Here is a 14,230-nt window from a genome sequence, read left to right on the forward strand (position 1 = left end):
AGTTGAACATGTCTACCTAATAAACTGGTGATCAAAGTAGGAAAACCTGAGATACAGTGCCATCCATAATGTTTAGGACACCATTTTTGTAGTTTTGCCTCTGTACACCATCAAACAATCAATATTTGACTGAAGTACAGATTTTTAGCTTTAAGGGGTTTCACAAAAACTTTGTAGGATTTAGTTAAGAATTACAACCATTTCACATCCCCCATCTTCAGAGATTGTCACAGTGGGTTTTTTTAAATTGGGCTTCCACACTAGCTGTCTTACTGTGTAATATATTTTGTTATTAAGATTGGATTATGAGGTATTTCAGGGTATATTTTCTGTCAACATCTTTGAAAAACAATTTCACAACTCATTTTTGTACTTTTTGCTTCTTTATTCTCATATTTGCAAAAAGAGGATGAAGTGCTGGGATTTTCTGAGATAAAGTACGCAGGTCTAAAAAACTGAAAGCATTTTAGGTGATTCAGGAGTGGAAGTGAAAAAGCTACAGTTATGATGGACAGCCTCCTTAAGCTTCCCGTCATGATATATACAGAAAACATTTACATTAAACAAGTTTATTCAGCTTCTGCACCTTCTCTGGTAACTTTCCCTGGGCACATGTGAAACAGCCTGAACTTTATAAAACGAAAAGCCTGTTTTTGTTTTCCTCTCATTTTTAATGACTCTTCTCTGAGGTGTTTTTGTGTTTGTTTTAGCCGCATGAGATTTGAGTTTCTTCAAAATGCATAATTCCTGTTTTCAGTTCTCAGTCTGACGTGGTTGTGCTGATCCATGTTTCAGTGTAAAAATGTACTGGACAAAAAATAAAAAATACAGTAGGCTTTTTTCCACAATATTATTTTCTCATTATGAAACAGAACAAACCCACCATGGATTGGAAACTTCTAAATGAACACTGTTTCAGAGGGATTTCTTTAGAATACAATACTGTGCAAAAACTTAGAGCAACCCCTGATTTCTTTATATTTTGGAAATAGGTGGAGTGATTTTTAACTGTACAATCATATGATGGAAATGGTCAAAGGGGCTTGCAAAGAAAAGCGTCTGGACTTCTTTAAGTTGCTTGAAGACGTTTCACCTCTCATCCGAGAAGCTTCTTCAGTTCTAAGGTCAAATGGTGGAGAGTCCCAGATATAAACCTAGTGGGAGTTTCCCCCCACAGAGGGACAAAAGGACCCCCTGATGATCCTCTAATCGCCTGAGCCAAGGTGTGAAACTGGGTGTGGGTCCCAATCAGCCAGAGTTTCGGGTGAGTTCATTGTGAAACCTGGCCCCACCTTATCATGCGAATTTCTGAGGTCAGATGGCCCAGGACGTGAGTGGGCGTTAAGGCGTCTGGGAAGGGATCTCAAAACTGGATTATAGATGGCAGAGAGTTGGTGTCGTAAACCCCCGCCTCTGTTCAAAGATGGTCACTCACAGTGGACATAGATGGCTTCTTTCACTCCTCTTTCAAACCATCCAGAGGAGTGAAAGAAGCCATCTATGTCCACTGTGAGCGACCATCTTTGAACAGAGGCGGGGGTTTACGACACCAACTCTGGTGTCGTAAACTAATTGGGACCCTGATTGGGACCCACACCCAGTTTCACACCTTGGCTCAGGCGATTAGAGGATCATCAGGGGGGTCCTTTTGTCCCTTTGTGGGGGGTTACTCCCACTAGGTTTATATCTGGGACTCTCCACCATTTGACCTTAGAACTGAAGAAGCTTCTCGGATGAGAGGTGAAACATCTTCAAGTAACTTACACAAGTCCAGACGCTTTTCTTTGCAAACTCCTTTGACTACGATGACCTGGATGACTGAGAACCTTCACAGACATATGATGGAAATGCAGTATATAAAGAAAAAAGTGTTTCTACAGTTACTAACAAGCTTGGAAGTCCATATTTGCTGTGACTGCGTTTAATCCTTAATCACAAATATGACAAACTTTCTTGTCATTTCTGTAAGAAATCTTCAGGAATAGATCTCCAGACATCTTGAAGGACATTCAAAGCTCTTCTTTGGATGTTTCTGCCTTCTGTTCTGTTCTCTGTCAAACTGATCTCACACTGCTTCAATAATGTTGAGATGTGTGCAGATGCACTCTCACCTGCCTGCTGCCACTCCTGAGCCGCCGCTGCACTGGTGGCACTGATCCCATAGCTGACGATCCTGGTGCTTGCTGGACTTTCTTGGGTGACCTGAAGCCTTTTTCACAACAATTAAACCTGTTTCCTAAAAGTTCTTGATGATCCGACAAAAGGTTAATTTAGGTGAAATCTCAGTTGCAACAACCTCCTTGCCTGTCAAACCCTTTTTATGCAACGCAATGATGAATAAGAAGAATGATTTCAAGAATCCCCTTTTAACACATCCAGTGTGCTATTCCAACTCAATCAGCATGACATGATCTCTAGCCTTGTGCTCATCAACCTTCTTTCCTGTGCTACCGAGAAGATTATTGAAGCGGTCTACTTTTATGCCAGCGATGAAATGCAGTGGAAGTGGGTTTTTTGGGATTAAGTTCATTTTCATGACAGAGATGAATTTTGCAATTCATCTAATCACTCTTCAACATTCGAGAGTAAAATGCAAATTGCCATCATAAAAACTGAAGCAGCATTTGGCCACGACTCCACTGCTCAAGACCACTTTAAAAAAAAAAAAAAAAAAAAACTCTGGTTGCTTGGAAGCCAAATATGAAGAAACGATGGGTGGCTAAAGACTTTTGCACATGAACATTCAGAAAGTAAACAAGCATTTTGATACACAACCAATTTACCCTCTGACTAAACAGCTCTATCCAATAAATATTCTGTTTTGAGCTATTTTAAATATTCTTGTTCATTATTTTGCCTAACATTATATATATTATTAAAAACATCCAGTCAAATGTTTAGATAACAGAAATCTGCCGTGAAAATAATAATAATAAAAAAAAGATTAAACATTTTCCACTAAACTTTGTATTTTACCTGTAAATTGTGACATTTCTCTGAAAAGAAAAAAGTGTGTTGTGTTATTAAAAGCTCTAAACATATATAAGACACATATCAAAGCCAAATTCCAACATGTTCAAAGCTTCATTTTTTATTTATTAGTTTTCTTTTCATCCACGCAGCAGACTCCGAGTGTTATCATCATCAGCCTCTCGTTGCTTACGACAGCAATAGGACAAGAGGAGCACACCTAACAGGATGTAGGTCAGGTTGGTGCTCCAAAATGCAAACAGGTAGAGCGTCTTGTTGCAGTATGGATCGGCTTTTGTTGTGTTTTTATTGTAGTTCGGTTCGTAAATGGAGTAGATCATCACATTACCTGGAGAAATATTAAACAAAAGAGACTCAAAGGTGCTTGCTCACTAAGAAAATAGTGCTGTAATGCATTAATTCTCATGCCACGAAAAAAATCAATTTGCTCCACAACATTAACAGCTTCTCAAATGTGCTAACTCATTATTTTTTGCTTTGGTGTTTAAAGCTGCACAAATCCATTTCTGGCCCCATGAGAGGGGCTGAAAACCCCTCTTTATTTCTCTGTTGTGAATGATCTATTTTAACTTTTAAATCAGTGAACCAGTTATTAAATGTCAGTCAACGGATCTGTGCAGAGCTGAAGTTTTCACGTACTTGAAATAAAATAAGGAAATAGCTCCTCTTTAAATTTCTTTTGAATAAGCATGTCTTACACTTCCAGTAAACAAAGGGAAACGATAATATAAGACTCAACAATTAATTTTTATTCTTTGTCAGAGACACGAGTCTGAAACCTCTATGTCACGTATCCATTCATGCAATCAATATGAGTACTACTGTACTATCATGGGGACATTCAGGACTTTCTGTTGATACCACATTTGTGCGGGTTGTGCTAACAGAGCACATGGACTTTGCAGCTTCCACATTTCATGGCCACAGCTGTCATGATTCTATTGCAGAAACTGTCTTTATCAGTTCAGTTTCAACTGTACTGAAATTACCTTCAATTTTTTTTTTTTTTTTTAATTTACATAACACGAAACATGAAAACAACACAGCCGCCACAAACATATGGTCCTCTGATTACATCTCACAGAAAACAGACAACCAGGTTTTAGGAAATAAAAATTCAGAGCACACAAACCAGAGGGAGGCGCTCATTTCTGAAGGTATCATTAAAACTGAAACCATTCTTCAGCATATATGTGGTCACAGCATTGCTACCTCAGGCTACCTAAGATATGAATTTACTGGTTTAAGCAGATTCTTGAAGATTAGGCTCTCTAGAAAGCCTAAACTCTTTTAAACAGAATGCAACAAGGCTGCCTCGGTCTGTAAGACCACGGAAAGATCATTGATTTAACAGGCTGGTGTGCTGCAATATATCGTTACGTTACACCCTTCTGTGATCAAACAAGACCTGATGCATCACACGTCTAAAGATGATAAGGAACAAATAAATAATAATAAATTAAAAAAAAATGATGGAACATGTTTCTTTCAAACACAATACTTACATTACCTTCAAAAATCTAAATCTCAAAATATGTTTTTCTGGCTCTCAGGAGGTTAATCTTATTTTCCCCCACATGCACTGATAGATGGTTCCTTAACAATCGTATTATTAGCTCTAGTTTTTATTTTAGATTTGCAACATCAGCTACTCTTTTGCTCTTTTGTTTTGCTACTCATCTAACTTGGTTGGGAAATAAACAAAAAAAAACAAAATAAAATCTGCTTTGCTTGTGCAGGCTGTCTGTAATATTTCTAAAATCAGCTGACTTTTGCTGTTAAGAAACTGGATTCAGCTCTCAAAGCTCACCTGTGATGAACCAGCAAACATAGAAGAAGATGGCCACAGAGCACAGAATGATGTTGCAACAGTTGTAGCACCAGCTCAGTGCCAACAAGATGGGTACGAGTATGAAAAAACACATATAGACGGGGATGAAGGGCTGCCTCGGACAGTCGGTGCTGTACACCAATCCTACAGGGCACAAGAATAAAGATGAGTGTCTTTATTAAACACCTTTGATTATTTGATTTTTCAAACTTTGTTTCCAGCATATAAATTAAATTCAAACATCAGTAGATTCATCTCTCACTTACCAACTACCCCTTGAGCAATGAATATGATGTCGAAAATCACCAAGGTACAATCTGAAGGAAGGCAGTGATACTTTTAGTCATAAATGACACCATGCAGCAGCTGCAGATGTGCAAAAATGTTTCAAATTACTCTCTTACTTAATATTACTGCCCAAGGCCGGCAGATGTGTTGTGACCTGTTGCTGTCTGGCATTATGCCTGGAAAGAAATCAAACATACGAAGACACAAAGAGAGCCACATGATATTCCTCCGCCAGTCGTCTCCATTTCTCAGTTACGTAGCAAAAGAAAAGATTTGTTGAAGGACCAGCTCACCAAAGAAAAGTTTCATTTAAAACTTATTTATCACTGCAAGATCTAAAGGCGTGTCAGTATAGTCAGGGAATGAAACTTAAATTATGTGAAAGAATTAAAGTGAGATTTTTTTGCAGGCCTACCTGTTTGTGTGTCACTGGACTCCTTTGGAAACATGACAAGGACTGTTGTTAAAACTTGGTGACATTTAATGTGGCTATGTGGGCAAGAGCGTATTGTCAAACTTCCTTTTACAGCGTTTTCACGTTAGTGTATGCCTCTTTGTGTTCCCTTTCCATTATTGTTATATAAATTTCACAGATTTTAGAGTTATTGGGTTTTTTGGTGTATGGGTTTCCATAAGCTTCACGTTGGATAGAAGAGCTCACAGAAACATTTGCTTACATTATCACAAAGCTTCTGATAATTATTCCTTATTTATAGTTTTCCTTTTGCTGTGTGTTTCTCAGCAGAAATGAAATCGTTTGCTTTCCCAAATCGCACTTTCTGTTTTCAGTTCCCAGGCCGATGTTCTGTGTTTTTTTTTTTAAATATTGGTTTAGTATGTGAAATAAAAATATTTTTCCCCGATGCAACAATTAACAGGAAGTGAAAAAGATGCAGTAAGCTATTAAACTGGACGTCTTTTTAAATCATCTATTTTGAAATGTAAAAAACAAACAAAGCCAAAACGCCACAGATATTGAAAAATTAACACACTAGAACAGGGGTGAACAACTCCAGTGTCCCTGCAGGTTTTAGATGTGTCTTTGAACCAACACAGCTGATTTAAATGGCTAAATTAGCTCCTGCAGTTCTCCAGAGGCCTGGTAACGAACTAATCATGTGATTCCGGTGTATTGACCCAAGGTGAGATCTAAAACCTGCAGGACACCGGCCCTCAGGGCCTGGAAATGCCCACCCCTGCACTAGAACATGGAGTGTATGTAAATAGCCTTAATAGTAGTCTAAACTATAAAAAGATGGCAAACGGTAGTTTGTAAAATAATTCAGTTGAATATTTTATTGAACAATTAATTATTAAATCAGAATATGGTCATCTGTGTCAAGGTTTGACTGAACAGACTCAAACGCAGGACTCAGAAGTGCAAGTTTAGTTAGTTTACTTACAGTGAGGGGAACATTGTGCTATTATAAGTCTTTCAGCAGTTCTTAGGCAGCAATTTTGTTTTTCTGATCTTTAGCGTTTTCCAAAAAAAGACTCCTCTCTCCACTATGCAAAACACTCTCTCACAGGGGCTCACAGGGTGGGCCGTCTTAAACAGAGGAAAGGATACATTGGAAATCTTTGTCATGATAACAGGGAATAAGCCTTACAGACAAGCGAGGCGAATACTACTGCAGTCAGACCACACTCAAGTGAAGACTGAAGGTCAGGTCTCAGCTTAAATAGTAGTCTGCTGATTGCCAGATGATTCACAGGTGCTTGATTGCTTCAGGTGCCTCAGGGAGAGGGTGGACATCCCAGGAGGATCCTGGCCTTGCAAGGTAAGTGAACACATACACAGTAACCCCGCCTTAACAGGAGCCTCCCGGGGACCCTCCGGGTTTATGTGGATGACTATGATAGAAGTCCCAGAGCATGGTCTTATCCAGAACTACCGACTGAGGGATCCAGGAATGCTCTACTGGACATACACCTCTCAGTGCACCAGATACTGAAGAGCCCTCCCACAATGTCTGACATCCATGATGCGTCTCACCGAGTAGGATATGGGATATGGGACAAAAAGGCTTGGGCCACGGTTGGGGAATTGGTGATGCTAAAGGGCTTGACCAAGTACTCGAAGTGGCCCTGATGGGTGTTAAATCTTTCCACTGTCCCCCCCTCTCGTATCAGAACCAGGTGATAGGCGTCACGGAGATCCAGTTTTGTGAACACGGCTGCTACTTGTAGTAGCTCGAAAACAAAATTGTGAAAAGGCAAAGGGACTGGAGGACCATGGCGGTGTCCAAATTCAGGGGTTGTATCCTTTGAAGGCTGCAATTTCAGGCCGATTAAGTCACAGCAAAATGGCTAGGACTTTCCAAATTCTCTATATCAGTCATCCACCAAGGACATAGCTGCTACTGTTTTCGTTGCTAGACAACAGGACCCTTCAATTAAACAGTCGCACGTCCGGTCTTCACGGCCTTCGAAGGACTCGGTCTTACATTGTGTACTTAAATAGAAGTACAAATACTACTGTTAAAAAAATACTCCAGTAGAAGTTGAAGTACTGTAAAGAGTAGCTCTTTGGAGGATGTTTCTATTTTTTGGTGAAAAGCTAACTGAACTTTGTGCTTTATCAACATAATGATAAATAATATCAGTAGATAGGAATAAAAACTTTAGTCTATTTTTTTTATTCTAATCTTCTCAGCTTGAATCTGATAAAGGGGATGAAGGAAAATTAAAAATATATTTGTATTTTCTGTTGCCTCCAGTTTAGAGGACTTTGCCTCTGAACAGAAAAATGTGTACAGTCAGGGGTTTGGTGGATTTAGCAGGTGGGGAAAACTGGTTTTAATCGATCAGTGTGGGGAAAAAAAAAAATGATAACTCACATTAATTTGTACTGAGAGCTCGAGTAGATTTGCAGGCTGTGATCAGCTGACCTGCTGCTCTTTGAGGATGTAAACACCTGAATTATACCAGATGTTTCATGAGTTGTCCTGGCTGATTTCCATCCTCTACACTGCCAGTAAACTGTTTATGCCATCTTTTTTCTACATGGTATGAAGGTGGAATTCATTGAATGAATTCAAGGAACTTCAGCTAAAATTCAAAAGAATCTCTGCTGAATCTCAGTTGACGTGACTTCACTCTGAGCATGAAACCACAGCCACTATGTACCTGACACTTAAAAAACGTCACTCCCTTTATCCTCGCTCCTCCTCAGTAGGGTTAGCTAGATGCTTAAATACTGCAACTTACAGATACCAGCCGTCATTCCTTTGTGGTGGCAAAAACAAAACAAAACAAACAACAAAAACACGCAGTCCCACTTTTAACCCCTGACTTTGGTCTTCCATGTGTTTCTGTTCAGGCTCAAATTAAAGGCTCAAAGGCTTCAATTCCTCTTTCACTCCCTGATTTGTAGTTAGATACTAAGTTGTTCCCGCACAGAGCTCAGAGATCTGCAGAAAAGGTAGGACAGATATTTTATACTAACGAGCAGCTTAAAAGAGTCAGTAATCTTTGAACTCATGACACTTTGGTATAAGTGTTATCAGGAAGACGTGCAGCTGCAATGATGGATACATTATTAATATTATTATTATTATACTTCAACTGCAGTAACAAAATAAGCGGACTTAATGATGCATGTCACTTAGGCTGGATGCTAAATAAAAATATCCATCACCGTAGAAGTGACAGCTTACATCTGTTTTACTTTCTGTGTTTGAAACAGTGTTCTTCTGGTATTTAATATGTTATATAATTTTGATATAGCATTTTACATTTCTGGCTTCCTCAAAACGCTGTATCATTTTCAAAATGCTGCTTTCAGTTTGCGTGAGTTGTGTTTTTAAGCAAGTCACATCAGGCCTCTCCACGCCATCTTGTGGAGAGGCCTGAGGTTACTTCACCTGCTCTGCCTATTTCTGAAGTGATCGGCCATGAATTTGAATTTTGGCATCAAAGTTCAGACCTACGTGCACAATTACAGCAGGTTTTATTACTGCAAAATGCATTTTTAAATAGTCAAAAACTTCAATTTAGTTTTATTTATATACTGCAAAATCACAGTCACAGCTTTCTCAAAATGCTCATGTGGCCATTAAGTTCTGCATAGTGACGTATCTATATACATATATATATATACATATATATATATATATATATATATATATATATGTGTGTGTACATTCTTAGTAGTTTCTTGCACAGTGAACTTTTTTGTCTGTATTGCACATAAATAAAATGTGCCTCTGGTCTGAGGTCTTCATAGTGCTTTACATGAAGCTAAAGATCCTGTTATCTGTATCTGTATTTGCGATTTATCTCCTCCAGCCATGGCTGTCCGACAGCAGCCCACCCAGGTGATGACAACTGCCAGTGCTGGGCAGTGGACCACCGGCCTTTGTGAATGTTGTGTTGATATGGAGACCTGTAAGTCAACCGACCTATTTCTGCAAACAGCAGCGATTAGTGCATCAACCGTCTCCTTAGACTTTGCTTCAGGCCTTCTTTGCAATCATTTAGCAGAGAGTCTAAAGTCAGCAAATATTCAAGAATTTCTAAAAGCATTGAGACTATCTCACCAGAATGTCCAGGTAGTAGTATTATAGAGCAACAAAGTTTAAGTTGCTTTAATGGGAACAGGAATTTAAATGTTAAAACTGACCTAATCTGGTCTCTTTGTGGTTTCACTCGGGGAAATCTGAAATAGCTCCCCCTGGAGGATGCCAAAAACATCACAATGGTACACCAGTGCAAAATTTAAAGTGGATCAAACTCAGTGGAGACCTTCATGTCACAGTGTCACACAGGGACATACGTAACTGTGCTCTTCAACATGTTTTTTTTAATGGATTATTATATCTCTGTATGTATGTTTTAAGATCTTCTTTCCTTTTTTACAATCAGGTAAAATGTTTGAAAAAAAAAAGAGCATTAAAAGATTTAAACAACATATCAATTTTTTCCCCCAAAGTGACTTTTTAAAATCAAAGACAATAAAACAAAAGATACAAGATTTTTCATTTGATGTGATCACATTCATGAGACTTTAGAAAACTTCTTGTAAAATCTACTAGCGTTAACATTCATAATGCCACACACATAAATGCTGTGGTGGAGGTGTTTCTGCAGGTAGACAAGCAAAAGAAGAAATGCTGCCCTGCTTCCTTGGTACTCTCACAGAGGAGCATTAAAGGACAATTTGACTGACTGGAAACTGGAACAAAAGCATGCAGTCAAAATATGAAGAAATAGCCACTGAAACTTTCATAATGTACAATGAGCCATGCAAAACATGATGTAGACATGAGAAGAGGAAGATGGGCAACAAACAGACAAACTGACAGCACGGAGAAGGAGAAGTGCTAAACAATGAACTCTCCATGTCTTTATAAAACAGATTGAAATAGTAAAAATCTATGTTGTTTGCATTGTGATTTAAAACATAGTTATTATATATGAAACGTGGACATTTTATATATAATAACTCTGTACGTGTTTCTCGTCAAAGGTTGCTGTGGCTTTTGGTGTTTCCCCTGCATGCAGTGTGATGCAGCCAGTAAACATGGATGGTGCTGCGCACTGCCACTGCTGGATGTTTGTGGTGTGGTGTCCTGCTTACTCCGTGGGTCCATCAGAGAGCGCCACAACATTGTTGTAAGACTGCTTTCAGATGGAGGACACTGTTACAAACTACATTTAACAGATAGATGAGGTCACTGGAGGAGGTGCAGTTTTAAGACTTCCTAAAAGTCCTGGAGGTTTCTGCTTGGAGTAATAAGTTATGATATTTTCAGAATATAGTAAAAGTCCTGAGATCGGTCTTTATTATTGAATGTGTGTATTTCAGATGTGGTTCTAAAATGAACTTCATTGCATAAAATGTGGGAAGGAACCTGCACATGTGGCTGCAACTCTCAGATATTTGGTTACCAGCTCCACACAGCATTTTTAAAGGACATGTTACTCTCAGTGCTGACGCCAGCCTGTTGTAACAGTTAGCTGTAGCAGGTTCCTGCCAGCATCAAAAAGCTGATAGTTAGTGAATATAGTGGAGCTTTTAGCAGATAAGGAGAAAGAGACTGCCGTCATTCATTTACGTCTTTATTGTTAGTAAAAACAGATGAATGTTGAATGTTGTGATGTGAAATTTACTGTCTGGAAATCACAGGAAAACCTCCTCTGCATGTTTCTGTTACTATTCATGTTGGTTTGAGTTCAGAATAATCAGTGCCGTACCTACACAGTGGCAACCACGACAGCACAATAATATTTGTTTTTATATAGCGCCAAATCACAACAGCAGTGGCCTGAAAGTGCTTTATATTGTAAGGTGAGGAAGCTGAAATACTGCAGAGACCCCGTAACTCCTGCTGCTTCATCCTCTCTTTCTGCTTCTTCTCCTCCATCCTGCAGGGCTCGTTCTGTGATGACTGCTGTAAAGTGTGCTGGTGTTACCCGTGCGTTTGGTGCCAGATGCATCGTGAGCTGAAGATCAGGCAGTAATAGCAGCCCGCCACCTCGACTGCTGCCAGCACGTCTGTGGATGCAAACATTTCGGCTGTGTGTTGAGGGCCTATGTCACTGCTGAAGAAAAATGCTTTAAATTTGTTGTCATATTAATGTGTCGAATCCTATTTGACTTTTTCAGGCCAATAAAATCCTTTAATTTTATACAACATCATGTGTGAGATTAATTGTCCTAGTGTTCAGATATAAACTAGTCGTATTCACTAATATATGCAGATGAAGTAATTGTTTGTAATAGTGGAACCTGTCGGGCTGAAACTGTGTTTTTCTGTTGTGCTTAATTCATTATAACATTGCATCATATAATGCTGCTGTATTAGAGCATTACTACTTCATTTAGATTTATTTGACCTAAAACATTTGAAAGAAAATCCACTGCTTCTGTAACAGTACTTTATCACCTTATATTATTTTTCCCTTAGAAAATTTGTTAGAAAAATAAAAGTGCGCCATGCAAAATAAATAAAAATATCTAGCAATGAAACCAAGAGTACCCGAAATCATAAACATTTGAGTTCTTTGTCTAGTAAATCTTTGAGATTGGGTTCTTCTTATTCTGATGTGCCTAAAGCTTTGCAGCATATCGTTGCTTCCAGTTGCCTGAGGCCTCTCTTCTTGCTACACTGATGTAAGCAAACGGTGGACCAGTACACTGACACTGTAGATGTAGTCCCATTCGATACCTGATCTTTGTTTACTCTTGCTTCCTGGGTGAAAATGTGTAGCGAAGAATCGCTGCAATAGTACTTATCGGCCACTACATGCCCCCTTAATGCCTCTACATCACAGAACTCATGGCTAAACAACAAATCTGAGATTCATATTTTTTGACCAGATCATGCATGTACACAACAACGAAGCCTTGACTGCCTTAGTAAAGGTAAACACTGAAAGGTAAACACTCTTATTTTTGCCTACCTTATTTAATTACTAAATACTACAAACTGTTCTATTCACTTCATTTACACAAAGTTGTGTCCAAGGCGAAAATATGAAGAGTTCAAGAAGTTATTGGGTATCCAGATTTTTACAGACCCAAAATGGGACCTAAAATTCCCAAACTGTAAAACAATGCTTAACCTTTCACATGAGGCATACTGAGCGTCAGCTGAACAATATGAAACTGAGGCTACAATTTGATATTCTGGTGTGACGAGTCTCGATTTCTGCCAAAACATTCAGATGTTAGGTTCAGAGTTTGCTGTAAACATTATGAAAATATGGATCCATGCTCCATTGTATCAACAGTTCAGGCTGGTGATGGTGTGAAGATGCTGGTGATATTTTTTTTGGCACACTTTGGGTCCCTTAGTACTAACTAGCATGCTAGTAGTTAGGACTAGCATCATTTAAACACCAGAGCCTAACTGACCATTGTTATGAGATGTCAGAGGCTAACCTCCACTGAGGAAGTGTCGATAGAAATATAACACAGAATTCAACAACAAGTATAACTGTATTTGAATTTGCTGAAGCTAATCTTTGTAGGAGCAAAGATATATTTTATTCGATGTAACAAACATACATATTTTGTTCGATGTAGTGAATAAGCAGAAAAGTACAAAATGTGTTGATTCTGAATACTGAAGTGTCATCTGAGTTCTGAGTTAGGCAACCGGATGAGCCATGGGGCATCTGCAGGGTTAGGGGGGTTACTGTATTTATAAGTAAATATTAGGAGGTATTTCAGGGTTTAAAGCATGTGATTTCTTGGCCAGCATCATCTGCCTGATTCCGAGTACAAATTTCGTAAGTCATGCCATGTACGCAGTTTGCAGATTTCTTGCTTCCTCATTTTCATGTTGCCGATGTGCATGTTACACAGATGTTACAACAGACAGTTTCTCATCATATTGTGTATTAGAAACATTCAGGTTACTATAGACAAGTTTATTGAGCTTTTACCCTCTTTGATAATTATTCCTTACATTTTTGTGGTATTTTGTTGTTATGAATTCTGAACAAGTTAGTACATTTCAAACAGGCATTTGGGATCAAACATTTTTTGGAGATTGAGAACAGTTCCCTTTTTGAGGTTTGGTTTCTCTTTTTTTGTTTTTCTCAGCGTCTTAAGATCCTCTTTTCAAAAACTCAAACTCAAAAGAAACATAAAAAATAAAACAGAATACAATTTTAGATTTTTTGTAGAGCAAGTCCAAGTGGAACTGATATGGAGGATCGGCAGGCAGACTAACAATTCCAAGGAAATGATCTACTGGTGCGCAATTCCCATCCCTAGACAGGACTATTTATACACATCCAGTACCTCACTACAACACCTGCCTTACTTCACATAAAAAAGGCACTTCTAAAGTATGTAAGCAGATACAAGTGACCATAATATTTTTTACTGCAGTAATGCATTGCTCCTTTTATTAATGTTTTGGTGACGGTTCACAGAGAGGCAAAAACAAAATGGTCTTCTCTGATAAATGAACCATTCATGATGCCATGGTAGAAGCAGCAGACAGAGAGGTCTTCACTGACACATGTGCTTTCATCGCAGTTAACCTTTAATGATATGATTTACGTTCGTTTTGATTCGCTCAAAACTAGACGAAAACAATTTTTTTTGTTTGGGAGTTCTCCCTCTACATTTTTACATCTCTCTTGATCTATAAAGGCCTGACC

The 14,230-nt window shown here is 38.6% G+C and overlaps 1 protein-coding gene across 1 annotated transcript; it reads right to left on the reverse strand.

The window, feature by feature from the left end:
- Positions 1–3,065: 3,065 nt before the first annotated feature.
- LOC143416516 (transmembrane protein 272-like) lies at positions 3,066–6,807 on the reverse strand. The gene is made up of 5 exons (XM_076881783.1): positions 6,721–6,807; positions 5,227–5,286; positions 5,089–5,139; positions 4,802–4,966; positions 3,066–3,319 (listed from the first exon to the last, which is right to left on the reverse strand). Exons 2-5 carry the CDS (start codon positions 5,279–5,281, stop codon positions 3,111–3,113), a joined length of 480 nt encoding a protein of 159 aa, XP_076737898.1. The 5' UTR covers positions 5,282–5,286; positions 6,721–6,807; the 3' UTR covers positions 3,066–3,110.
- Between the last annotated feature and the right edge of the window lie 7,423 nt (positions 6,808–14,230).

This window comes from Maylandia zebra, linkage group LG3 (genome assembly GCF_041146795.1).
Source record: "Maylandia zebra isolate NMK-2024a linkage group LG3, Mzebra_GT3a, whole genome shotgun sequence".
NCBI lineage: Eukaryota > Metazoa > Chordata > Actinopteri > Cichliformes > Cichlidae > Maylandia > Maylandia zebra.

What these genes read in the sequence shown, in the direction of transcription:
- LOC143416516 (XM_076881783.1), bottom strand. Translation starts at nt 5,281, where the DNA reads ATGCCAGACAGCAACAGGTCACAACACATCTGCCGGCCTTGGGCAGTA. An exon ending in GCCTTGGGCAGTAATATTAA is followed by an intron (nt 5,140 to 5,226) that starts GTAAGAGAGTAA and finishes GCCTTCCTTCAG; the next exon opens with ATTGTACCTTGGTGATTTTC. An exon ending in CATTGCTCAAGGGGTAGTTG is followed by an intron (nt 4,967 to 5,088) that starts GTAAGTGAGAGA and finishes TGTGCCCTGTAG; the next exon opens with GATTGGTGTACAGCACCGAC.